This window comes from Ambystoma mexicanum, chromosome 1p (assembly GCF_040938575.1).
Source record: "Ambystoma mexicanum isolate Mex_15411 chromosome 1p, UKY_AmexF1_1, whole genome shotgun sequence".
NCBI lineage: Eukaryota > Metazoa > Chordata > Amphibia > Caudata > Ambystomatidae > Ambystoma > Ambystoma mexicanum.
Genome location: NC_090921.1, coordinates 1,174,432,491 through 1,174,457,655, shown reverse-complemented (window position 1 = coordinate 1,174,457,655; position 25,165 = coordinate 1,174,432,491). Strand labels below are relative to the sequence as shown.

The 25,165-nt window shown below is 46.0% G+C and overlaps 1 protein-coding gene across 1 annotated transcript in view; it reads left to right on the top strand.

The window, feature by feature from the left end:
* KIRREL2 (kirre like nephrin family adhesion molecule 2) overlaps positions 1-11,508 on the top strand; it is a 61,346-nt gene extending 49,838 nt beyond the window's left edge. The window contains exons 11-15 of the mRNA XM_069604881.1: positions 793-991; positions 3,640-3,744; positions 4,385-4,491; positions 5,887-5,970; positions 7,299-11,508. Coding sequence (XP_069460982.1) covers positions 793-991; positions 3,640-3,744; positions 4,385-4,491; positions 5,887-5,970; positions 7,299-7,748 — 945 coding nt within the window. The 3' untranslated portion in view covers positions 7,749-11,508. The remainder of the gene's footprint in view (positions 1-792; positions 992-3,639; positions 3,745-4,384; positions 4,492-5,886; positions 5,971-7,298) is intronic.
* The last annotated feature ends 13,657 nt before the right edge of the window (positions 11,509-25,165 follow it).

Genomic DNA, 25,165 nt, shown 5'->3' with positions numbered 1-25,165 from the left:
CTATCTCACTCATACGCCCTTTCACCTTGCTTGTACTCTCTTCCTGCTCATTTTCTGCTCTATAAATTAACTTAAATGCAGGAGTGGAGTGGGCTTACAGTGATTTTCCATGTGATATAGGTATAACATATACATCGGGGTTGTCCAAATCCAGGCCTCGAGGGCCGGGATCCTGATGGGTTTTCAGGATATCCCTAATTTATATTCACGAGGAAACATGTGCATACATTTAGAATCATTGGGCCTCATTACGAGTTTGGAGGTTTGGAGGTAGCCATGCCCTTAATAAGGGCATGGCTACCCCCAAACTCAGGTCCAGGTTCCCTGAATGGGGAAATACCGGCCCATTCCGACCTTGGAGGGCCCGGTATTTCCCCATCCAGGGAACCCGGACCCGGTACATCCCCATTTCCTTTCAAGCCCCCATAGGGCTCATTGGGAATGGGGAGCATGCTAACAACGTTAGCATGCTGGGCCGCTCGCGGGACCTTCTAAGGATGTCTGGTAAAACCAGGCATCCAGAGCGGTTCCCGCGAGCGGACCTCGTAATGAGGAGGTAGGGGGTTAATGGCACCGGCAGCTCTACCGGCGCCGTTAACCCCCTACCGCCAGGGTCCTAATGAGACCCATTGTATGCAAATGTATCTCATGTAAATTAATGAGGGGTATACTGGAAACCTGACATGGATCCAGCTCTCATGGCCTGGAGTTGGATAACCCTAATATACATCTTTAGCCATTAAGGGGGATACCACTCGCACCCTCTTTACCTACTGTCTCTCTCTCCGACAGGCCTGGGCATGGGCGGACAGCTCACTGGAGAGCGGCTCTCAGGATCGGTTTACGGTGACCAAGGTGGCGACGGAGAATGGTGTGCTCTCCTCTCTGGTGATTGACGAGACTCAAGAGGCAGACTTCCACATCTCTTACAACTGCACAGCCTGGAACCAGTTTGGGTTCCACTCAGCGATCATCACACTCAAGAAGCAAGGTGAGTACTCACTCTGGGATCTGCCTTTGAGCAGAGCATGTCAAGATCTCACAGTCCTTTCTTTTACTCCCCTCTCCACTCCTCTTGCTTCTTGAGACTGCCTCTTCTCCTTTTTAGATATATTCGTCCGCCCATTTTTCTAGTCACTCTAGCCTCCACATTTATCAGCTTCCTGCCCATTAACCTTAGCTCATTCCCTCTCTGATCCTCTCGCTCTACATTTTCCTCTCTCTCTCCAATCTCACTGGTTCGTTGTTAACCTCCGGTAGTCACTCTCTTTTTTATAATTTGCACAGTTTCATTGATATCTTAAATGCACCTCCCTCTCTCTCTCAGGTCCCATCTGAGTCAACCCTATATCCAACAGGATGTAGTTAAGTCACGCCGACTGCTCTTTGTCATATTCTATGTGCTGTAGTTACTCGGTCCGGGGCAATTTACTCTGGATCCTGAGTTGCAGTGGCACTGTTAATTCCCATTTATTCGGAGTCCATAGGACTCCATCGGGCTTTCGGCACTATTACGGCCAGTGGTAATAGTACTGAAAATGGACAGAAAGGGGAGGTTTTTACCTCCCACTTTCCTCCCAAACTCTGGATTGGGTGGAGCGGTAATGTGGCGGTAATAGCATTACTGATGCATTTCTACTGCTCTGCCCACCCCCTGATGAGGTCCAATATCATGAAACAAATGAACACGGGCCGAGTCATTCAAGTGAAACACAACATGCTACTTCTGCTGCCGTAACATAGGACCGATGGAGGAAGTATAGCGCTTGTGCTAGAGTGTGAAAAGGATTACGATACGCATTTGAAATGGTGACAGCCTGTAATCGGGATGCAAACAAACAAAAAAGTGTGTCCCCTGATGGGAAATGCGCCCCTGTTGGTGTGAGACAAAGCACAGCCAAATCTCTCATTTTGGTGGGTTGCTCGTCCTCAGCCACCCGGTAGCATCCTCTCGCAGGCGTCAATGCGAGGTGCACAACCTCGCTTTCTTTTCCACTGCGGTAATTCCTCAGGCCTGTCGCTGTATTTTGGGCTCATCAAGGAGTTACACTAGGAAATGTTCTCGAGAGTGCCTTTGATTTGTGATGGTAACCTTAAGCTCTGAGTGCCCAGTGCACCCTCCCAGGCATTCGTGCTTTGTAAACTTGGGTTTCTCGGAGGAAGGAAAAAGTGGGTAAAGTGCTAAGGGCGTGTATGTTTGTCCTGGATTGCCATAAGGAATCATTGTAGGCTCCACCCACTCCCACAGTTAAGTGTTAACCAACGACGTTTTTATCACATAAACATGCCCAAAAAGGACAGTATTGAAATAATGTATTAGATGGGTCCCCACCACCCTACACCACCCTTTCTCCTCTAACTCATATCCATTAAGGATATGTTGAATTGAACATTTCATCTCCCTTCCACCCCCACTCTCAGTTGCCCAAGGCCCTAGCAGTGTCTGCCACAACTCTACAGTCACACACTAAAGTGTGGCAGTAGGTGGGGCTTCAGTGGCTTCTTATGACGATTATGACAATATTGTATTCCCTCAGTACATAAACAATGACTCATGTATGCTTTGCAAAGGGTCTTGTTGCAAATCTGCTTATTATGTGGTGACCCTATGCAAGACAGCGGTTTTCCGCTTAGTGAGATCTCTGTTTTCTTTTTTGTTCTCCCTTGTTCCCCTCCCTTTTTGCCTGGTCAAGCTCTGAAACACTTGTGTACGAGCGCGATATAAATAAAATGTCATTTCATTTCATTTGAAGACTTAGCTTTCTGTCCTCCGTCCCCTACCCAGTGGCTACAGTACAGAAAATTGTTCCTCCTTTTCAAGTTTCTGCAACCAGCAGCTCTCGAGAGGTTTGGGACTATGCCTCCCATGATTGCCGACCATTGGCCCTGTTGGCTAGGAATGATGGGAGCTGTAGTCCAATACATCTGTAGAACCAAAGGTTGCAGATCCATGCTTTAGACTGCATCATTAGAGCAGCTCCTGGGTGAAACGTTCCTTCCTTGTACGTCCATTCAGGCTCTCGTCTCTACTGCAGGCTGTATCCATGTTTTCCTCTCCCTCTTTCCCGTCTGTCTCTCCAGGCTGTATTCATGTCTTACCTTCCTCTCAGTCCATTTGATGTTCACAGGTGGAATTAACATCGCCACTTTCTGATTTGTTGTGGGTTGAATATAAAGAGCTGCTATCCCAAATCTTTCCACTTTCCCACAGTCTTGCATACACGTCTCACCTCTCATCGTCCAATAGAGGTTGGAACAATCTCACTGCTCTCCAGTCTCTCCTGCACGGTGTCCTTCAATCTGCATTACTTAATTAATTAATTATTTATTTGTTTATAACGCGCCAAAAACCCACAGGCATTAGGGAGCAAATGCTCTAGCCAGTCTCCATTCTCCCACGGGATCTATTGATGCCTCTCCTTAAGTCTCATATGTTCTGTGTATATGGTAGAAATATCTCGTGCCTTGGGTTTAAGAGATGTGTGACCTCTCATTCACCTTTTAAGGTATCTCGTACAGTATCCACCAGGTTGTAATAATGACTCACGCCCTCCTCAGTCCCTCTTAGTGAACAGCCTGCATTCTTGTCTCAGCCCCTCAGTCTCTGCAGAGTGTAGTAATGTCTCCATCTCTTGACAGATGTTCTTCCTCTGATGATCATCGCTGCGTCGGTCGCCTCCGGCGTCGCTTTCCTCCTCTTCCTCATCATTGTCATCATCTTCTGCTGCCGCAGACCGAAAAAAGGTGAGAATCCACAGGCTGGTAAGATGGCAGCATCTTCATGAGCCCCATGGGAATGAATGTGTGGACGTGTGGCGCGTGCATGAACTCTTATGCATGTCCCACATACACTTTCATCCACAGGTGTGTGTGTGTGTGTGTGTGTGTGCGCGCGCGAACACAGATTCACACCCATGTCTCTTCCACATACAGTCGCCCACCCAAAGTCTCTGTAAACACTCGTGTTTGTCCACAAGCTACTGTGCACACATGGCCACTTACTAACCTATGTGTGCACGCACACACACAGATATATATTCACACCCCAGTACTACTGCCTATACAGTCATGAAGAAGCCATAGCTACACATGGCTGTCAATGAGCCCCTAAGCCAACTCTCCTGATGACACCTGTGACCCCTCTCCATTGATTCTGCTGCCCTGGGCTGATGGGAGCTGTGGTCCAACACATCCGGAGAGCCACAATGTGCAGACCCATTCCGCATGCAAACATTGCTATCCACACACCCCTGTGCATGCACACCCATATTCCCATACGGCTGCTCCAGAATGCATGGTGACACGCAGTCAGAGCTCCTGTGATGCGTCTGTGCTAGGGTGGTCCTTCAAGGTTGTGACTGATCCCCTCTCCTTGTCTCCGCAGCCAAGCGCGCAACAAAGATCTCGAAGACTGATATTCATGTCCAAATTACAAGCGACGAGAGCCCGTGTCGGCCCAGCGAAACCGACGACGAAATGAAGGATGCTCTGGTAAGTTAGGAATCACACACCATCAGGGGAGGGTCAACAGCAGGGGAATCTGCCCACTTGTGATGGCCAAATTCCCTTCAAGGGCTGCTCCAAAAGTCTTTAATGAGGGGATGTAGTGGGCGCCATCTTGGGAGTCAGCCTTCTTGGCAGAATCTCCTATGAAGTGTCAGGCCACAACCACGGCCTGGTCGAGTAATCAGGTGCAAGTCACGTGGCCTTCTGTGACGGTGCTGTGCATGGAGTGGCGCGTTTCCCCTTGCAGAGTGTGTCGCTTGCGAGTCTGGCCTTATTGACATCTTGCGGTAGGTGTTCAGCACCAGCCATGGACCCTGAGCATCAAGCTGATGCCAGGAGGGACTTCTGCTGCTCTCTGCCTTCAGGAAAGGTGCTGAAGGCAGCCGTGTGTGCAGTTTTAGTTGGACCAGCAGTGCAGTGCGAGGGGATTTTGATAGGTTGAGCACTATGCTGGCACATGTGGCTTGCACACTTCAGGAACAGACTGTGGCAAAGTCCTGGCTGCCCTGCCAACACCTGCTGAACAAGAAAGCAGGCTTGAGCCCAGGCAGGGGCCACCTTGGTGGGGTTATTTTGAGTTATCTAAGGTGAGGTTTGAGGAACCATTGTAAGGTTTACAGAGGATTCAGTCTGGGAGGAGAAAGGGCTACTTCTGGGGGTCATCGAATTCCATTCTGAGATTAATAAAAAATATATATTGTGGACTCCAGGCCGGGCCCTCAAAGGAGGCCATTCAAAAGCTAATTATTAGTCTTTGCTTACCAAAAAAAAAGCAATTGTATCGTGTCAGTCCATCAGGGAATACATCAAAGGCCTCCTGAGGGTCACGCAAGGGCACTCGGGAGATTACAGTAATCAGGGGCATTCTGGGGATGTAATTAGGACATACTGGGCATTGAATTAGAGGATCTATGTTGAAATACTGTAAAAAAAAACACTGAAGCCAAAAACACTGATTTTATTTTTACTCGAATTCCCAAAATATTGTTTATTGTTGCTGATTTATTCTATTTTTAATGTGGGTGGAGACCTCTTGCAGCCACCCCTTCCACCCCCCCCCCCTTAATTTATTGCCTAACCCAACTCCTTACCCCCCTATCTATTTAAAATAGGTGCACAAATGCCGAATATTTCGAATAAAAAATGGGTTGTTTTCGGCCTCCGCATTTTTGTGTTGGTTTTTCTCAGGCGATACCGAATTAGAAGCATTCCGGGAATCTTAAACCGATGTGATTTGTTCTGGAGATTTTATGTGTACCACTTTGGGTCTGGCATGAGGCATAGAGATGTGCTGAGAGTCCCCTGAGAAGGAGGAAAGATTTGGGGGGTCGGGGGGGGGGGTGCCTGCCATAGCCTCTAACCATGTTCATTGTCATGCAGGCTACGGACAGCGAGTCGCCGGCCACGTCGCGCACCGAGCACAGCGAGATCCTGGAGGAGGATGATGGCAGCCAGGACTTGAAGGTGAGAAGCCCGGGACCCACTTCTCTGAAGTCATGTGCCCTCTGGGGGAGGGGTGCTGGGAAAGGGAGGGGCGTGCATCGTATTTCTGATGTCCTGCCCGGAAATAAGCCGCATTAAGAAGAACAAGCCCCCACAAAAGCCCTTCACGTTTCACCCCCTCCTATTCCTCTTCCAGTATCTTTTTGCTTTGTGTCCCTCTTCTCTTCCCCCTTGTGTCCTTTCTCTGTCTTCTTCCATAGCTGCATAGTAGCTTTCCCTACCCCTAGCAGAAAGAGACTGGCAGATAGGAGGAGATGGGTTCACTACATTCTTCCCCCTGCCCTTCAGCTAGTGACATTCTATAACTGTCCACCAGGTGTCACTGCTGCATTAGTGTCTGCCTTCTCTCCAGTCGCAGACGGTTCTTTGTACATTCACCTCCAGTTTTTTTTTTTTTTTCGATGACTTTATTGGCGATATCGGTGGGGGGTGGCACCCAAACCGCCCTACCCTATTATTTATTCCCTTTTTGCCAATCCCTTACCCCTTATATGCCTTTACCCACCCCCTGACCACCAGACCCCCTAATTTTCAAGGAGTTTTTTCAGCTAGCATTTTTCAGTAAAAAAAACGAATCTTAAGAATAAAATTAGCGATGAATGAACATCGTACCGGAAAGATGCCCCACATTCATAGTGGAGGCTGACACCGCTTTTCATGTTGGTGATACAGACACTACCCTCTTCGCAAGTATAGACAAACACTGTAATAATAGAAATCGACCATATTACATATTACAGAGGATAAAATCAAAAAGAAAAAAGTCGAAAGTCAAAATATTGAGAAAAAAAATGTTGAAAAATAAAAGTCGGATTTTAATTACGTTTTTATTCGAAATGGGGGGGTTCCCCCACAACCCCCCCTTTTTTTATTTATTTTTTTGTTTTACCTATTTTTATTTATTCCCGGACCCCAAAATAAATATATAATTTAAAAAAAGGAATTCGACTTTTTTTTTTTCGACTTTTTGTTTTTCGATATTATGACTTTCGACATTTTTGTTTCGAAATTTCGACTGCACACCATTGCAGAGATCTCACTATAAAGGTAGAGAGGCATCACTGTGGCCTCTGTTATTTTGCTGGACTGCAGTCCCTATTTTACAGTAATCAATAACAGCCCTATTGGCTCAGCCAATGAAAAGGCGATGCCCCAAACCCCAAAATGATTTCACATGGGCCCATGGGCCAAAGCCTCTGCTCACTCGCTTTGCAAGTTGTGATGTGTTCATGATGATTAATTCAGAGTCCACTTCTTTAATGGATGCTCTTGCATTTGTCTCCTCTCAGGATCCAACCAATGGATACTACAAGGTTCGAGCCCACGAGGAGTCCCACCTGCCCAGTGGCTTCTCCGACTTTGCCGTCACTGCCCGGCCTCTGTACGGGCCCCCACCTGTCAATCACACTACCCTTCACCCTCCGCCCATGAGCCAGGCCAAGCTGTATGACTACCGCAACTACACCCTGGGATCTGTTGCTTCGCGCAACAACTATGAGCCCCACGAGCGACTCTATCCACAGGATAGCATCTACGGAGGCGCTTCCTACCTCACCGCCCCCTACACCCGGGCCTTCTCCAGCTACGTCAAGCCTAGCGTGTATGAAAAGGGGGACAGTTTTGAACAAGTGGAACAGCCCAGCAAGAACTCTGTGTCCTCCCGCTTCTCCTACACCTCTCTCTCCCAGCAGTGTGACTACGGCCGGCCTGCCCAACAGCGGATGCAGACGCATGTATGAGGCCCTAGTGCCTCGCAGGTGAGCAGACAGTGCGGAGCTAATTGGGCCTGGTGAAGGCTGAAATCTGCTCTGGGACATCACTTCCTGTTGTGGATGGAGTTGGCCGCCTTCTTCTGGTTGCAAAAGTAGACAAGGCAGTTAGTCTTACCAGTAAGTGCTGGCCTTCATTATGGCATGTGCATTCGTTGACTGTTGTAGCCTGGACACTGAGAGGACATTTCTGCAGCTCTGTGTTGAGCACACGATCACTAGGAGGTCTTTTTTGGCTTTCAGACTCTTCATGAAAGTGGTGTCAGTGCTCAGAAACCCAGCTACTTCTTTCTTTGTTTCCTCTGACATTGCTACAACTATGGAAGTGCACAAGGCTGTGTTTTCTTCTCCGTGGACATGTAGACGGCTGGGCGCCTTCCGAGGTTTCAGGTGTGTACCCACATGTAGGATGGAGGGCGAGCAGAGGGGGTTGTTGGACTGTTTCTTGCCTTTCTCTGCCACCTACTAAAGCCCCTCTCTGGCCACCACCTTCACAATTCTTTTACCTGTGCCTTACCAGGTGCTTCCAAGATCCCCCCCCACACCTATATCACCACGCAGATTGGTGACCATTAAGGACTGCCACAGATTTATTTCAACCTTAAGGTCTATAACTGCAGGGGTGTGGCGTCAAACACAGCCTTCACGGCGCCTGTGTCAGAACATCAACTCTCTGTTCTTACCTATGTCTACCATGCTAATCCACGGCCAAGTGCTTCACCACCGTTTGGAAAAACCAAAAACTGAAGGCTGTCCAATCTCTATCTGGTCCTTTAAAGGCCAGTATTGGAATCTCGCTTATACTTCCCAGCACATGTTCCTAATTTCTTCAGGAATTGTGAACCCAAGTGAAATGTTCAAGGACATTGTCAGGAAACTAGGCTTTATGTTTATATAAAGCACTTAAGCACCTCCCCTCACTTGTCCTTGGTAAGAAATGTGATGTTACACTTACTACGGGTGCATGTGTTGTTTATCTATAATGTATCTTAATATAGATATGACTCGTATCTATACATAGATAGATATACATTGTGTATTTGTGTACAGCATCCTGCCTGCAGTGAGCCTACTTGACCGCTAGATGTCGCTAATGTTCAATATTTGAGCCTAGCTTTGGCCGTCAAAAAATAATTGTGTGAAGAGCTTTGCAAGAGAATGTTTGCTTTTACAAATAGAACAGAGAATGCAGCATGGGTGCTATTTATTGCTCTCCTTCAGGAGCATGCTATGCATTGCTTCCCCTGCCCATCAGCTCCACATCTTCTCATCCCTATCACCAATGGCAGTGACTAGACACTTATTTTTCCTTAAGGCTAGAATGCTTTATTTAAAGGAGGGGTATTGAGCATCCTTTTCTTTAAAAAAAAAATTAAGCCATCTCCGGTGGAACCTTGGAGAATTGTTGTTGACGCTATGTAAATATGAGCATTAATACCCAAAACAACCCCTCAAATTGAATCCTGTGGGAAGCTGTGGGCGGCCATTTTAACATGAATATTTTCCCGCTTTGCAACAACTGTTACAACATAGCAAGAATAGATTAACGACTGGAAGTCTGGCATTGTTCCACTGAGGTTGCATCCTGCTTGGGGGTAAACACAGGATCAGAGTGTGTTGCTGCATACACAGTAGACAATGTAACAACACGAAATATCTATGTCGCTCTTTATCGCTCTCTCTCTCGAGACAGAGGGTTACATTGTCTACTTTGTGGTTCAGTGATACCTTGTGGCACTTTGTTTACTTTCAAACAGGATGTGGCCTCCGCTGACAGTCTCAGGCTTCCGGTCAGCCTACTCTGGTTGTTCTTGTTTGTTGCCCCAGAGTAGCAAAGATTAATCTGTAAATTCCTGTCCTCAGCTCTCAGGAATCAATCTGAGGGCCACATTGGGGGCTAATTTGCATATTTACATGTAGTCAATTGCAATTCTCCAATTGCGCACTTTTTAAAAACCCAACTAGAAATAGAAATAAAGTGTTTTTGTCTGCGAACATGGTTAATAGCCTTGGTGTGGCACTCAGCTGACACCCTTTTAAAAAGAAAATCATCTATGATACCACTCGTTTTAATACAAGTGTTGCCCCGGTGCATTGTGTTTGTGTTGTCTTTGGTGTAACTTAAAAACTACATTTCCCATAATGCATTGACATTATATCACACGGGCTAAACCAGGCTGATGGCAAGGGTGTTGAGGCACGTAGCCTGTAGGGCTTGGAAGGGTGAATTGTTGCATGCCAGTGTTGGCATTGGTTATGAACCTGTAAATATGAATGCAATTTTCTATACCTGGTCTCCGCACCGCCGCGACGATCCACTCCAAACGTAAATGCTTTTAAACTCTGGGCCTGCTCCTGTGGAGCCGAGTATCCGAAGTGCAGCACATTTAGCTGTTTTTTTTCTCTCCATTGTGAATAACGTTTTTACAGATGCTTTTAATACACTCCCTATTTCCACTCAACCCAGGCTTCACACAATGGTGGCGCCTGAGCCTGCCAGCCCTGCATTCATGCGCCACCAGGGCCCCCCTCTTTTACACCACTAAGGCTACTAACAAGCAGCTCTCAATCGCCAGCCAAGACTTGCCACCGTTTGAAAACATCCACTCCCCACACTCTTGAAGGAATGTTGAAAATGTGCAAATACAACCAACAAAGGCCTTCAAAACTGCCGCTGCTCTGCCAAAGCAGAGATGCGAGGACGGCGCCATTCAGAGTGCAACACGGACTTTTAGGTTCTTGAATCATTACAAGTGTGTCTGTGATGGGTGAACATCTTTGAGAGATTGTCTGTCTTTGACTGATAAAGTCAAGTTGGAAGTGAGGTCGGCGTCTAGGTGTAGATGAAGGCAGCAGTATGTTGAGCGTCCTCTAGGAAGGGGTCTGCAATCTAAGGCTCTCCGGATGTTTTAGACTACAACTCCCATGATCCCTCACCATTGACTAAGCTGGTTAGGGCTGATGTGAGTTGTAGTCCAAAACATCTGGGGAGACAAGGGTTGAAGACCTCCGCTCTAGGAATTATGTGAGCTGCAGAGATTTCCCACAGCTTCTGCGTGTCCCTCAATTCCGGGGTGACATTGATTACGGGCCACTGAGTTGGATTTTCTGGGTAGATTGTTGTGTGTGGCGCTGGTTTTCTATTGCACTTTACAGTGGGTGTTGCTTTTTCCCCGTTGTGCACCCGCTGCAACATGACGATGGCTTGGTTTTGGGGTGCACAGGGGTTCATTCATTCCACAAGCGCATGGGTGTGGCGTACAGAGGTTTCTAGGACTAAGGGCCCCTCGTGTCACAGAGTATAGTTGTGGTCTAAAGCGATCTTCTCCATTTGCAAAAATCGACTCATTTAGGGGACGTCGAAGCTGGGGACGCCATCTTCTAGAATGTGAGATTCCCTCCGAATAATATTAATTATACGCCCACAAATGAGTGCGACTTAAGGTGTCTCAACTAATTCAGAAAACGTGTGGTGTGTCGATGCCAGGCCCACATGCCTTAACTGTGCAGACAAACCCGGCCCCTCCCATCTGACACTTTTCACGAGGCTACAGTCCCCATATTTATAGGGAATGGATGGCTGAAAACAATTTCTTTTGTTTCCCTCTGATGCTCTTTGCCTGGCTGTAAAGTTGTATTTTATATATATCGATGGAAGATGTTTTTTTAAATAAATCTGTAAATGTATTGTCCGAATATTTATATTTAATAATAAAAAAAATGAAACCCATATTGGTTATGTTTTTTTATTTGAATACTTGAGAAAGAATCTCTTAGAACACTTCTGGCAGAGTATGTTCTAAAGGGCTGGGTGAAAGTTGGCCATGCTGACGTATGGCACTGGCAGGGCCCTGCTGCAGAAAGGTCACTCGGCTGGACTCCAGCACACTTATGGGGCCCAATTGTGTGTGCCTGATGAAGGCTATAAATGCGATAAAACATGCACAGGTAAACTGCATGCATGTTGCAGCACATCTAGGCAATCTGGATTCGCTGCCTAGAGCAGAAAAAAGAGCAGGTAAGCTACTCCACGTGCTCCCGCACTCCATACAAGCGCCGCCTCTCAAGTCCCACTTTCACTCGGGTGACTGAGGCATTCATCCAGGGCTTTAAGTGGGCCAGGGCTAGCCAGGGCTCAGCACAGGCAGCCTCCAAATATTGCCCTTGAGCCAGAGGTCTACCAGGGCTCTCTGAACTGACCTCCTTAACAAATGTCTTTAAAAACATGAGTGGCAAAGCTGCTCTATGCCAGTAGATGTTACCTTCAGTAATGCTTACAATCACAAAGTCAGTTAACCTCATTTGAAATGAGATACTTTTCAAACGGGAAAGGGAAATTATAAGAGAATTCATTGTTTGTTTTTTGCCATACTTTGTATTAAAGTATTATCATTAAATTGCCTTCAATTAGTATGTAAGAATAATGTATTTCTTTCAGAAGAACTCTGGGATTGCACGCTGTACTGGCCCCTTTTGATTTGATGTTGTTTCAGATTTGGAAATATACATATTTCGGTCCAAAGTTTTACACACATTAACCGTATTTAAATACATCCTTTTGCACCAGCATTGTTGGTATTTCATTGCACATAATGTTAACTCAATTGGCTCTGTTGGGCCACTCCTTTAATTATGCAGGCCAGTCCTTCAATAACACAGGCCACTCCTATTTTAAAGCTTTATTAGCTACTTGGGATTCGAGACTGCGAGAAAACCTTTTTAGGCCCGCCCCCAAATATTGCATCGCGACGTATTGGAGCCCCCCCCCACCCCTTATTCCCTATCCCACTTAAAGCACTGCATAGACCCCTGTGGATTCTGCTCACCCTTTTGCATGGTCAAAGCACGTGCTGCCGTAGTTCTATATCACTGGAGTGCACTGCGAAGAGGAAACTGGCCCTGCTGTTATGTTAGGACCTGGAGCAGCTTCCCAGAGAGAGCTTTCAATGGCGGCCGAAACAACAATGGCGTGTCAGTATCATACATGTTCCCAGGCTTACTTTTATGTTCCTGCCCAATGTGGGGTTGCCTACTGTTTCAGGCCTCAGGGTACTTACTCAGCATTCATTTCTGTATTTTGGGGACATGTGATTTAACCGAAAGAAAAAAGAACGAAAAATTTGGATTACAAATTTTTCAGAAAAAAATGCAGAATTTTGTAATTTTTTTATTTGGGTCCCCCCAAACTCCTTGTTTCCCTTCGTTCATAATCCCAACCCCTCCCCACTGTTTGAACCCCTTACCCCACCCCGTATGTATATATATATATATATATATATATATATGTATTTTCTTTATTTTTTTAAAAACATTCAGTGTTTTTTTCGGTGAAAATGTTTAGGTAAAAATGTTGTTCGTTATTTTAAATTCGGGAAAATAACTGCATGCCCTGTCATTTCCTGGAGAAGAGGGCAGCGTGGTGGCACTTGTTTGGGGGACCATAACAGCTGCTGAACTCCCAAACATTATACACAGTGCCAGGGACGCCGAGTACGCGGGTGCTCTGGGGCCTGAACCGCCCTCCGGAAAAGCATTCAGGGCCAAACACCCTATACGTACAATGGTACACCCCCAAAATCTGGTCACAGGCACCCCCCCAGGAAATTCAAAACGTAGCTCCGCCGCACTGTGCTGTCGGAGAATCTGTAGAATTACTCTCATTTAAATATTGGGAATAGGAAGCAAAAAAAAGGACGGCAGTGGGAGGAGTTAAGAGGGCACACGCAGGTGCTGTAGGAGGGCTGGGAGGGCCGGGCGATTAGAAAGGACACATTCCGCGCTCCCCCATCTCCAGTCTCCCAAACAGCGGAAGGCTCCTGCGGGATACTTCTCTGATGGGAGACCGTGGAGGACCATGAGGGGATGTCCTATGCCAAGGACCCTGGAAAGTTCTAGAAAGATCCACTTGTGAGGTGTCAGTAATATTACTCAGAATTGCATTTATGTTTACTCTAAAGTCTGAGAATTGATAACATGAATACACGATGCAATGTAAACTCAAAAATAGGATCATTTGACAAACTATCTTTCAGGGGCGCCCCAGTTATAGGTTTGCGTGCTGTGCATGAACTGCTTCTATTGGTTGGACCTCTGCAGATGGACTTCCTATGACTTTGACCAGGACCCCAAAATGCTTCAACCCACGAGGCATGCAAGTCTGGAGTTGGACTGTAGTGATGATCGATTGCCGGCGCACTTCAAATCAGGAGTATATCTTAATTTGTTGGTGGCCAAGCGCCTCCTTCCTTAATCTGTAATCAACCAATGGGCTTCATGTACCGCTGTTAAGACTAATGAGTCCTGGTTACCTCTACATTTGCAGAGATATACTGTCAATAAAATAAAGATACTGACATTACTTTTACTACCAAAATATACACTATAATATAAATAATTAAATGGCTAATTCGGTATGAAGACGCCCACTTACCATTTGCCATGTTTACAGTACCCTTTTGCATTTGGAAGCATTACAGTAATCCAGATAAAGGCATTTTTGCTAACAAGTGCAGGCGGGTCTTGTCAGCTGCAGGGAAGGGGTCCTCCAAACATCATTTTGAAATACCCTAAATTGATTCTGGGAACATACCCCTAGTTTCCCCGTTATAACTACAAGACTGCGAGTCCCAGAATGCAGTTCAGTCATTTCACACTGGCATGCATCTTGTTATGCAGGACGCAAATAAAATGTGCAATGCCCTATAAAGGGTAAAAACATTGTTCTTCATGTCAACCAAGAAGACATGGCACATACTAGTATGCCTTCTTAGTCTGGTATTTGCAGATTATGGGGCTTTTAAATGCTAAGCAGCCCATCCCAGTGAGCGGTGGCTTGACAGAGAAATGAGCCATTCCCACACACTTGTCTGCTAATGGCTGGCATAAAACGTGCTAAATGGGTCACTTAAAAGCAACAACGAGAATGAGGGGCAATGCCTGCCGCCTGTTAAATCCTGCCGAGACATCGCTTTAACATTTTAACAAGCCCTTGACCAGCGCTTCCCTGGCAGGAACAAATAAAAGTAACCCTTGATTAGAAAATCACAGACAATGTAAAAACACCCTTTTCAGGGAGGCAAGTGCCGCCACAGCCGCTTCTATGTTGACTGCTCCAGCCCTTCCGAGCCTCAGAGGCGCAACTATGGGCCTTCTGCGAAAACCGGGAGACACCATGCTCTTCCCCGGAGACCCGGAGAAGAGCGTGAAAACCCTGAGTCTGCGGGCTGAACCCGGAGGTTAGGCAGGTATGTGTGGAGGGCCTGCCACCAGCGCATGCAGTAGTCGAGGTGTAGGCACAGAGTATGTAGGATACAGGAGAGGGGTGCAATGGCCAAACCTTTCACAGTGCATCAAGGCCCCCCTCCCAGAAGGGAGGAGATAGTGTCCCGGGCACATCCAAGACATGACTCTGTGGCATGCATAGCGCTTTCTTTTGAATCGCCGACGACTCCAGGCTTTATCCATGGCCGGGTCCAGCATTGCAACCACAGAAGGAGTAACTGAGGCCAGACGCTTTGCTCTTTCAGGTGAGAAGAAGCTTCATGGACTGATAGCTGAAGAGCTCCAAAATGGCAGGTGCTTCAACGACAGCACAAACCTCCAATAAAGGACACCCATGCAGGCCCCCGGGGGTTCAAGTGGATGTAACGGGGGCGGGCTGAGGCCGCACAACCACCCAGGCTTATGACAAAATTGAGAGGGTGGCAAAATGCGGGGTTCTATACAATGTAATGTAATTGGTTATTTATAACGCGCTTTATACCCATAGATTTCTAAGCGTGGTCACTGGGATCGAACCTGCGTTGCTCTGCGGTGTCTTGTTACCAAGGCGCACGCATGGCCCCTGAGCTATCCTCCCAAGACCATCGGCATCCATAAAGACGTCCACAGTGCACACACTTGTGTATAGGCGCATTATAAATAACCTATCCATCAATCACTCGCGCTTGCAGGGTCATGGAGTGACGAGAAAGGGTTGTGCTCCCAGACCACCGCTGGTCCACGTAAGGCAACCAGGGAACACGTGGAAGCCTGGACAATGCAGGCACTGAGACGATGCGTGGAAGCCTGGACAATGCAGGCACTGAGACGATGCGTGGAAGCCTGGACAATGCAGGCACTGAGACGATGAGCAAGGGCACGCGTGTGGGTTGGTAGCTTGCATTTGCCAAGCGATCGCTCCCTATTTCTGACTCTGATTAAACGGAAGTTCTTGTTTTTTTCAATTGATTTGCAGCAAATCAAAAGGGAAAGTAACATCTTTTTAGTGAAAGGGACTAGTTCCATTCTGATGTATTTCATTTGAATCGGGTTTGTAGAGTTCAGTATTAAGAAACAGCTACACCTTGAACAGCATCCCAGAGAACGATGAGGGGGTACGGCCATTGGCTAATCCCTGGACTGTATGAATCAGTGGAGCCTAGAGGTGCAGAGAGGGCTGTGCTCCATCCACCATCTCCCCTTGGTGTCTGCCACGCAGGCAAGGCTCCGAGTGTGGTGCTCCCCGTCATTGCAGTAGCGCAGCTGTGAGCTCCGCTGCCAGCACCACCGCCACCCACTACCGGGTCATTCTTGGAAGATGTGGCTCGTTACTTTATTCTTGACCGGCCTCACCGCCTGCCCGTACCCATATTCACCCAGGCCACTTTTGGCAGCCACATTCCATTACGTTAGTCCCCACTGGCCCTGCCAACCCCTTACCTCCACCCCGGGTTGCTGCTGCAGATTCAACCCAGGGTCTTGACTCTGCCCCTCACCGCCTGAAGGTGCCAATCTGATCCTTGCCAGGGCTTCACCTGGCAGATATGGCCCGCACCTTAAATGCAGCCCAACCTCCGCTACGCCCGGCTGGACGTGCTCCCTTGCCACAGCCAGTTCCCTGCAACCCCCCAAGGCAGACGCCTCCATCTCAAGGTCTTTGTTTTCAACATTTTTTTATTTTATTTAATAAACTTCACCTGAGAGCTGTTCCTGGAGTTATGGGTCTATGTACCTCATTAAACACTGTCCAGCTTTAACTCAGGCTTCAGGGGCCCGTAACTCTAGGTTTATAAAAGGTATATCTCCTGGAATGCTCAGAGTGTTCTCAATGGACAATCTGTGGGCTATACACACGAGTATAGCCTGGCGTTTGGTTCATATAGCCCCCTGATCATTCAGAATGCTGCATTGCAAAGTTGCTGGTAGTGTTGGCGTACCCGCAGTCAATTCCAAACGATTTATATATTAACAACTTCTATGTACTTATTTCTGAGGCTCATGAATCTGTTTCGATTCACATGCTGTACACATTCCATCATCTAGTGGTTAGTCTAGAGCATTGCATGTTGTTTACTTCCAAGGAAAAAGGGTGTTGACAATAGCGTTGCTCTCGTACTTGGCCTGTCCTGCATGAGCAGGCATGGAGCAGGACGATTAGGCGCGGCCAGTTCGGCACGGGCCGATTCGCCGCGACCGATTCAGCGTGGGAGCCAATTGGGCGCGCCCATTTTGGTGCGACCGATTCAGCGCTGCGACGTTTGGCTGCGGGGATGTTTTGGCGCGGGGTGGGGGTTACAGTATTTTTTTATGTGATTTGCGCAAATGATGTTTTGGCGCGGGGAGGGGGTTACAGTTTTTTTTTACAGTATTTATTTTAAAGCACATGCTTTAGAGTATTTTTTATTGTGAATTGCCCGAATACTTTCTTATTTTTTTTTCTGTATCAATTGTTCAATCATGGGACTTAAATATAAATGTTTTGCTGCCCAGGCACAAGGCTAGTTTGGTCTTGTGGTTAAGTTCAAAGCCTCACAAACTTGCAGGCTATGTTTCTGGGCTGGGCTAAAGCTTTTAATTGTATTCTATATGCAAAATATCACATTATTTTTATTTAAAAGGGGGAATTAACGAAAGGTTCTGTTTATCCACAAACCATGGCCTGCAAAACTCTGGGGTAGGCCACTACCTTCGAGGTGGTAACTGGGAGGTGGTAGTGGGCAGGGGGTGGAGGAGCTAGGTGGTACCTGGCAGGTGGTGGGAGGCGGTAGTGGGCAGAGGGTGGAGGAGAGAGGTGGTAGCTGGCAGGGGGTTATAGGTGGTAGCTGGCAGGTGGTGGGAGGGGGGAGGTGGTAGTGGGCAGGGGTGGAGGAGCAAGGTGGTAGCTGGCAGGTGGTGGGAGGTGGTAGTGGGCAGGGGGTGGAGGAGAGGTGGTAGCTGACAGGTAGTGGGAGGTGGTAGTGGGCAGGTGGTGGGAGGAGAGGGGTGGTAGTGGGCAGAGGGTTATTTTTTATTGTGAATTGCCCAAATGCTTTATTCTTATTTTTTTTATTAGACTGGTCAATCATGGGGGTTAAATATGTAACTTTTGCAGCCCCAGGCAGAAGGCCAGTTTGGTCTTGTGGATAAGTTCCAAGCCTCACAATCTTGCAGGCCATGGTTCGTGCCTGGGCTAAAGCTTTTAATTTTATTCTATTTCACATTATTTTTTTTTCAAATAGAATAAAATTAAGAGTTTTATCCCAGCCATGAACCATGGACTGCAAGATTGTGAGGCTTGGAACTTAACCACAAGACCAAACTGGCCTTGTACCTGAGGCAGCAAAAGTTGCATATTTAACTCGCATAATTGAACAGTCTGATAAAAAAAAATAATAAGAAAGCATTTGGGGAAAATCACAATAAAAAATACTACACTTCACGCCAGTCACTTGACCCCAAATTACTTTCAAATGCAACACGTTGTCAAGCACAGTGATATAAACTAAAGCTCCTTCTCCATAAAACCAAGACCAGAAGGTAAGTAGTTTACATGTAGGTTTTATTCTCTTAGTTAGTAATTCGAGAAAGCACTGGGACATCCATCTAGCCCAGCAGCTTAGGTCCAACTGCCACCAGTAGAACCCTGCACACCAAACATACATCAACATTCCACCCAGAGTCCCAGTGACATCACCACACCAACACTCCACCTAGAATGTTAGTGACATCACTACCATCACAACACTCATAGCCATAATCAATCCCACACAGATTATAACATATGTCCCTCTCTTCAACCAACACAACATTCATTGCCATAATCATGACCAGCATAGATTATAACATATGCCCCCCTCTTCAATAACACCAAACTAGACCCAAGGTGGAAACCACTCTTAGAGCAAATTACCCGAATTGTTGTAACTCAGAAACATTTTACCCCCACTGAGCCCAACCACTACTCCAAGATCTAACCAAGATCTAAAATAGAAAACAGAAAACTAATTCAACCACAAACTCTTCCCAGAGCCCAAACCCGCTCAGCTACAAACCCGCTGAATGAAATGAACCACCCGCAAGAATGAACCAACAATAAGTCCTTACCCGTGGAGACCCCTGTATCGTAACCAACTAACCATTCAGCAACTAAAACCCACACAGACATGTGGCCAACATGTCTATGTCCAACTATGATCCTACCACAAAACACCAAAACAACACACTGTCCCCTTAGATAACCCAGACAAAACCAAACCACCCGCTAGACAGCACCTCGCTGCCCCCAGAAAATAACCCGAACAACACCTAACTGCCTGCTAGACAGCACACAGTTCCTGTCAACGTGCTGTCATTTGAAAATAATTATGCTTTTAAATTTGGCGTGAGGGAGTTTAGATGTGGCTGCAATGTCAGCAACGTCCAAACATCCCTCGCGCCAAATCGGCAGCGCCAGAAAGGCTCCCACGCCGAAATGGGCACGGCGAACTGGCCGCTGCGGCCAACTGGCCGCGCCGAACCGGCACGCGGCGAAACGGCCACACCAAAAGGGGGTGTACCTCAGCAGGCACCCTTGATGCTCAAAATGAGAAGGTTCTTTTTTCATCCATTGGTGCGGTCACGAGAGTAGACGCAGCAAGAGAGATGTAGAAGGAAAACACTGAAATATGGCCTCAAACACGGTTCAAGGCCACGCACTGACGACTTGCCGACTGCTGCTACAGGTTTTGACTGGAGACACCCAGGCCCGCCCACTCGACATCCCGGCATGCAGTACGAAGGCTGTTTTCTTACATTAAGAACACCTTTTATCCAATAGTTCTGATTCACATTGACTTTCCCAGCAGTTTCTTTCCAGATGGAAGAAAAAACTCTTTTCAAATTCTTCCCGAGGTCCAACACTGAGTTCCCTTGCCCCAATACACATTTGGGTGTGCAACCATTGCTTGCTGTGAGAGCACGCCCAGACGTCCTGCTTGGTCTGTCAAACATTGAAACCCCCCCAGACACATATGGATAGAAGTCAGGCAGGATAAGCCATGGAGGCCGAGGCCTCAGATTGAGCTGATCCCCCATCTACCAAGGTGGGAGACCCTGATGGGCAGCGAAACAGAGACCCCTGGGACCCTGAAAGTCACGGCTGCCTCCACACAAGTTGGTCCCTGGCTCCATAGGGTCCACCCGATACAAGGCCCAGAAGACCTCTCACTGCGACCTCCACACTGCTCTAGATACATCTAAAACAAATACTAACTCAGCTCAGGGGGAATCGCCTATAGTTTCCTTCCGCACAGACTGTTCATCTCATAAACAGGGCACCCAAAGAAACCCAAAAATGGCGCTGAATGCCCAAAGACCCCATACACCAATGTCCTCCAAAAACGGTGACTCGAAAGATATGGCCACACCAGCTTCTAAGAAACAGAGTGATGACATAGTTCCAAGGTCCATCAAGGTTGACACCAAATTGTCATAGGGGAAAAATGATACAGAAGAGCCTGCACAAAGCCAACCCCACGGCACCCAAGAGAGGCCAACACGGACACATGCTTACACGCTGAAACAATCGGCCTAAAGTCAGCCTTCACCCCCAGACCCTGCCGTTCAACAGTTATTAGCATTCAATTTGAACAGTAAAGTGTCTCAGTAGCTTGACTCCTCCAAGAATGAGGCTTGCTTACACACGCCTGCTGAGGTACTAAACACTAGAGAATCCAATTAGATACGCAGTAAAGGAAATACAAAAAAAATGAGAGGAACAGGAAACCGTTGAAAAATGCAGCAAACATGGTCACAATTGGAAAACTGTACATTAGGCGGTATCAAATTGGATCACAACGCTGCTCCATATGATATAGGAATATGCATCAAAACACATCAAGAAGAAGAATCTGACCAGTGGGAACCTAACTGAATTAGAGAGCAATTTCATTTATTTGATATGATATGATAGTTTATTTATATAGCGCCTATACACAATGTGTTTCAAAGCGCTTCCCGGCAAGGGAGGGAACAAGGGAAAATACAAAGACATTCTTACAGGCCATGAACAACAAGAATGTGAAATTAACTATCGTACTCGGCCTAGCGACATGTCAGATAGCGTAAGTGCTAAGACACAGATAGGAAGGAAATGGGAACAGACAGGCAACTACCGTACTAGGTCTGAAGACATTTCTAGTAGAGCCGGAGAATTACACGAGGTGAGGGAGAGGAACAAAACAAGCGACTATCGCACTAGGCATGACGACATTTCTAGTAGAGCCGGAGAATTACACGAGGTGAGGGAGAGGAACAAAACAAGCGACTATCGCACTAGGCATGACGACATTTCAGAAAGTGCTGGAGGGGGAGGGGGACAACAAGTAAGGGTAGGGAGGAGACAAACATTTGTTACTATCATACTAGGTTCAGGGACAATTCTGATAGAGTAAGTGCACAGAAAAAAAGTAGGGGAGGAGAGAGAGAGAGAGAGAGAAGGGGAAGGGAGAGGAGAAGAGAATAGAATAGAAATTGTGAAAAGAGCAGAGCTGCAGAGGGGAGGGCGAAATAATGTTCAAACTGCAATGTTCAGCCAGTGGGTCTGCATCACTGTTCTCATCTGAGGCTGTTCCTGGTATGGGCCCTGTGGAAGACATGCAAGCCTTTTTATATCTTGAATGGCCCTGAAGGCACACACCATTAAGTAGCTCCTCCCACATTTCCCCGCTCTTTTCTGAGCTTGTCCAGTGAAGATTTGAAAAGCACATAGAGGTGGTCTTCTGTCATGAAGATGTCGCAACAATAAGCTCACCTAACATGGAAGCACTTACTAAACAAAGAAAAATATAAAGAACTCCTGAGGTCGTTTAATTTGTTCACTGTTACCAACATCACTAAAAATCAATGCTGTGACCAGCCCTACAGATAAGGGGTGTGTATCCACCACTTTTACTCCATACAAATAGGGAAATGCTACTAAAAAATAAAAATAGGGAGTACAAAAAAACAGGAAACAAACACGTAGGACGTTGTGCCTCTTCTTTCACCCAGACAGCTCCATGGATATGTGTGGACCAGTCATGCACGTTGTACACAGGAAGAAACTACTACTATGGCCCAATCAGAAGTAAACCTGTATCTTTTAATGTGTATGAATAACTAGGTGCAAAGGAATAATTCTTACAAAAACATTAGCATTTTACAGTCAAACACATTTTTATTCACTTATAAAATACTCCAATTGAGAGTTGGACTCCCTCAAAAAACATTTTACTCCCAAATTAAAAAAAATATGTAGTAAAGTACCCCCACTTCAAACTCTTATCTGGGGCACTGGCTGTGACAAAGAGGCGAAAGTTTGAAACACGTGTTGGTGCATGTAATAAGAAAATACAGGAGTTTTCATTCAATATAAAAAAAGTAGCACATGTTAATCATTTTCATGAAGTATTGATATGAATATATCATATCCTCTCTATGCTTAAGGAATAGTAAGGAAGCTATTTAAGTAGGGGTATAACTTGTTGATGGGGTGCAGCGCTGATTAATTCAGGAACACATCTTTTTTCTGAGGATGTAGAAGATGTTGAAGCAAAAGAGGGCGAAGAGGAAAAGGACTTTGAAGAGGATGAAGAGGTTGGTCCTTATCACCAACAATCTCCTGGGGGCACGCTTGGGACAATGAGTACTTTTGAGACCATATGTCCAAAATAAACATTTCCCTACGGGATAGGGAAGAAAGCCTGAAAGGAAACACTGGCTGCCACTGGAAGCTTCCTCAAGCATCACAAAAGAGCCTGCAAGGGTAGATTATATCCACCCATAAGTCCTCTTTGGCAAGAAGGAATGGGAGGAACCCTAGGAGGAAGGAGAACTGCAGGATCCAAGAGAAAATCCAATGGAGTCCCCCGACAAACCAGAGCCCCGGTAACAAATTCATCTAAAGAAGGCCAATGCACTACGCTGCCCGGCTAAACAGAGCTGCAGATAGATTTACTAAAAGGACACAAGAACTGGAAGAGGAAAAGGAATGAATTGAAGAGAATTTAGAGGAGCAGTGTCCTTTTGGACACTGCTTTCCTTCATTTTCATTAAGTTCAATTATATGCCACACTACAACCACTCTCCACACCCTCACGTAAGCATAGGCAGTAAATGTCTGGATAGAAAAGAAATATAAGACCTCACCCCATGATCCAGGCTGCAATAGAGGTCAAATGGCTACTGACTCATTACTAAAGTATATATCGGGTTGGAGGGATGCACTACTTTCAAGAGATATAACTAATTCAATGATATATAATCAGATTTCTGGTGCAACTGGACAACGTATTGCTGGCTAAAAGGATATATCAAACTGTAAACGAATAGAAATGTCCCTTGAACCCAATCAAGGAATTGCACTCTTATGAGATAAATCTCGCACTTATTGAAGTCATTTTCACAAATGTAAAACAAATGTATTTAAAGAACAGTCTTCAAGGAATGTATTTATCCAATAAAACAATAGTATCAAAATCTGTGTTACCCTCCAAAAGGATTTATCACATAGAAAAGGATTTACATGAATTTAATAAGATTTAACACAACAATAAGGCACTTACTTGACACTAAAATATATGCCTTGTAGGTGTTAGCATAACTGGGAGCCATTGCAGCTCCCATTGATGTTCCTGCTATTTGTGTAAAGTAACGGTCTCAGAACCTAAATAAGTTGTTAGTTAAAACATAATACAAGGAATGTGTCTGCAATGCCACTCCACTGCTTCATGTGTTTTATTTGTGCGAAAGACTGTTTACATTCTGTGTAAAAAGAATGTCAGTATTGCTGTCAAAGTCAATTGTCTGGATTTTCAACAAAAAGTTGTTTGTATCTTTAAGATAGGTTCTGGTATTTAGAAGTAAAGGTTCTATAATGTAGTCACTATACTTTGCTAGTGGCTCCAAGAGGCTGTTGATATGATATGATATAGCATTTACAACGTGCCTATACACTGGCTGCAATTATCGGACATCCGCAAATATAGATGTATCCCACCCTATAAATGAAAAATCTAAAGGGACATTCTGGTAATCACTCAATGGTTGCTTAACGGGTGACACTCGTGTTGCCTCAATCATCCAAGTTAATTCTTTATGAGCGTCTTAGGATAATTGAGCATATTAGAGAGGGAGAAACATTGTTTTCTTTTTCAAACATGTTATATTTAATTCACATTAATAAAGTGTGTTTAGCCAAAGTATATTAGAACTCAACAAGAACATGTTTACAGTTAAAAAAATAGATACATGGTAATAAACAAACTTAATCTTAGTGCATCATGACAAAAGCATTGATCAACAAAGAAAAACAAACAAAAGAAGAAGAATTTTTTAAAAAGTTTTCTGATTACATAACATTCTCAGTGGAAAAAATAGGAAGACTTAAATTCAGTTCCCTAAATCGCACCCAGTTTCAGGTGTTCTGAGACAAACCCTGTGATTTTCCCCGTCTGTTATCCTATATGGTGAAAAAGCACAGATTTGCGAGGATCAATAAATGTCCCAAAGCTCAAATGAGGCCTGTATCTGGGTCTTTTAAGGTTAAAGAATTCTTTGCCTACGTGGGGCTCGGCCTCCAACAAAGCTCTTCATGTTTCGGCGGTCATATGACACTTATTAGTCCGACTTCATCAGGGAATCCTGTTTGAAGACCCTGTGTAAATGTGCAAAAAAACAAACATTTTAGTTTCCCGTCTCAATATTGGTCAGGATAAGTCTGACCTCTGCAAACTAAAATAGAGCCTCAGTTAGATCGGCTGTGGTTATACCTGTTATACTGTGATCCCAAGTCTTGGGTCATGCCAAATCTCGAACACAGGATAATTCCTATACTCTAAAGTGGTGGCTTCTGTGTTTCTTGATTGCAGCAGTTGGGGTGCACTTATCAGTGGAGTCCTTCCTGGAATTGTGCCTTATTGTGTGGTCAAGATCCCTCGGTCCTGCTCCCGGGCACTTGTTTCCAGAAGAAGTGCACAGAATGCTGGTAGGTGTGCCAGGAGGTGGAGAGGTAGTAGGAAGCCTCTGTATTAATTGCGGTGCTCAGTTTCAGCTGGTCAAACTGGCTTGCAGAGTGGGAGCTCCTGCTGCATAGTGGTCGTGCCTGTTTGGTTCCCTGCGGTCCCCTGCGG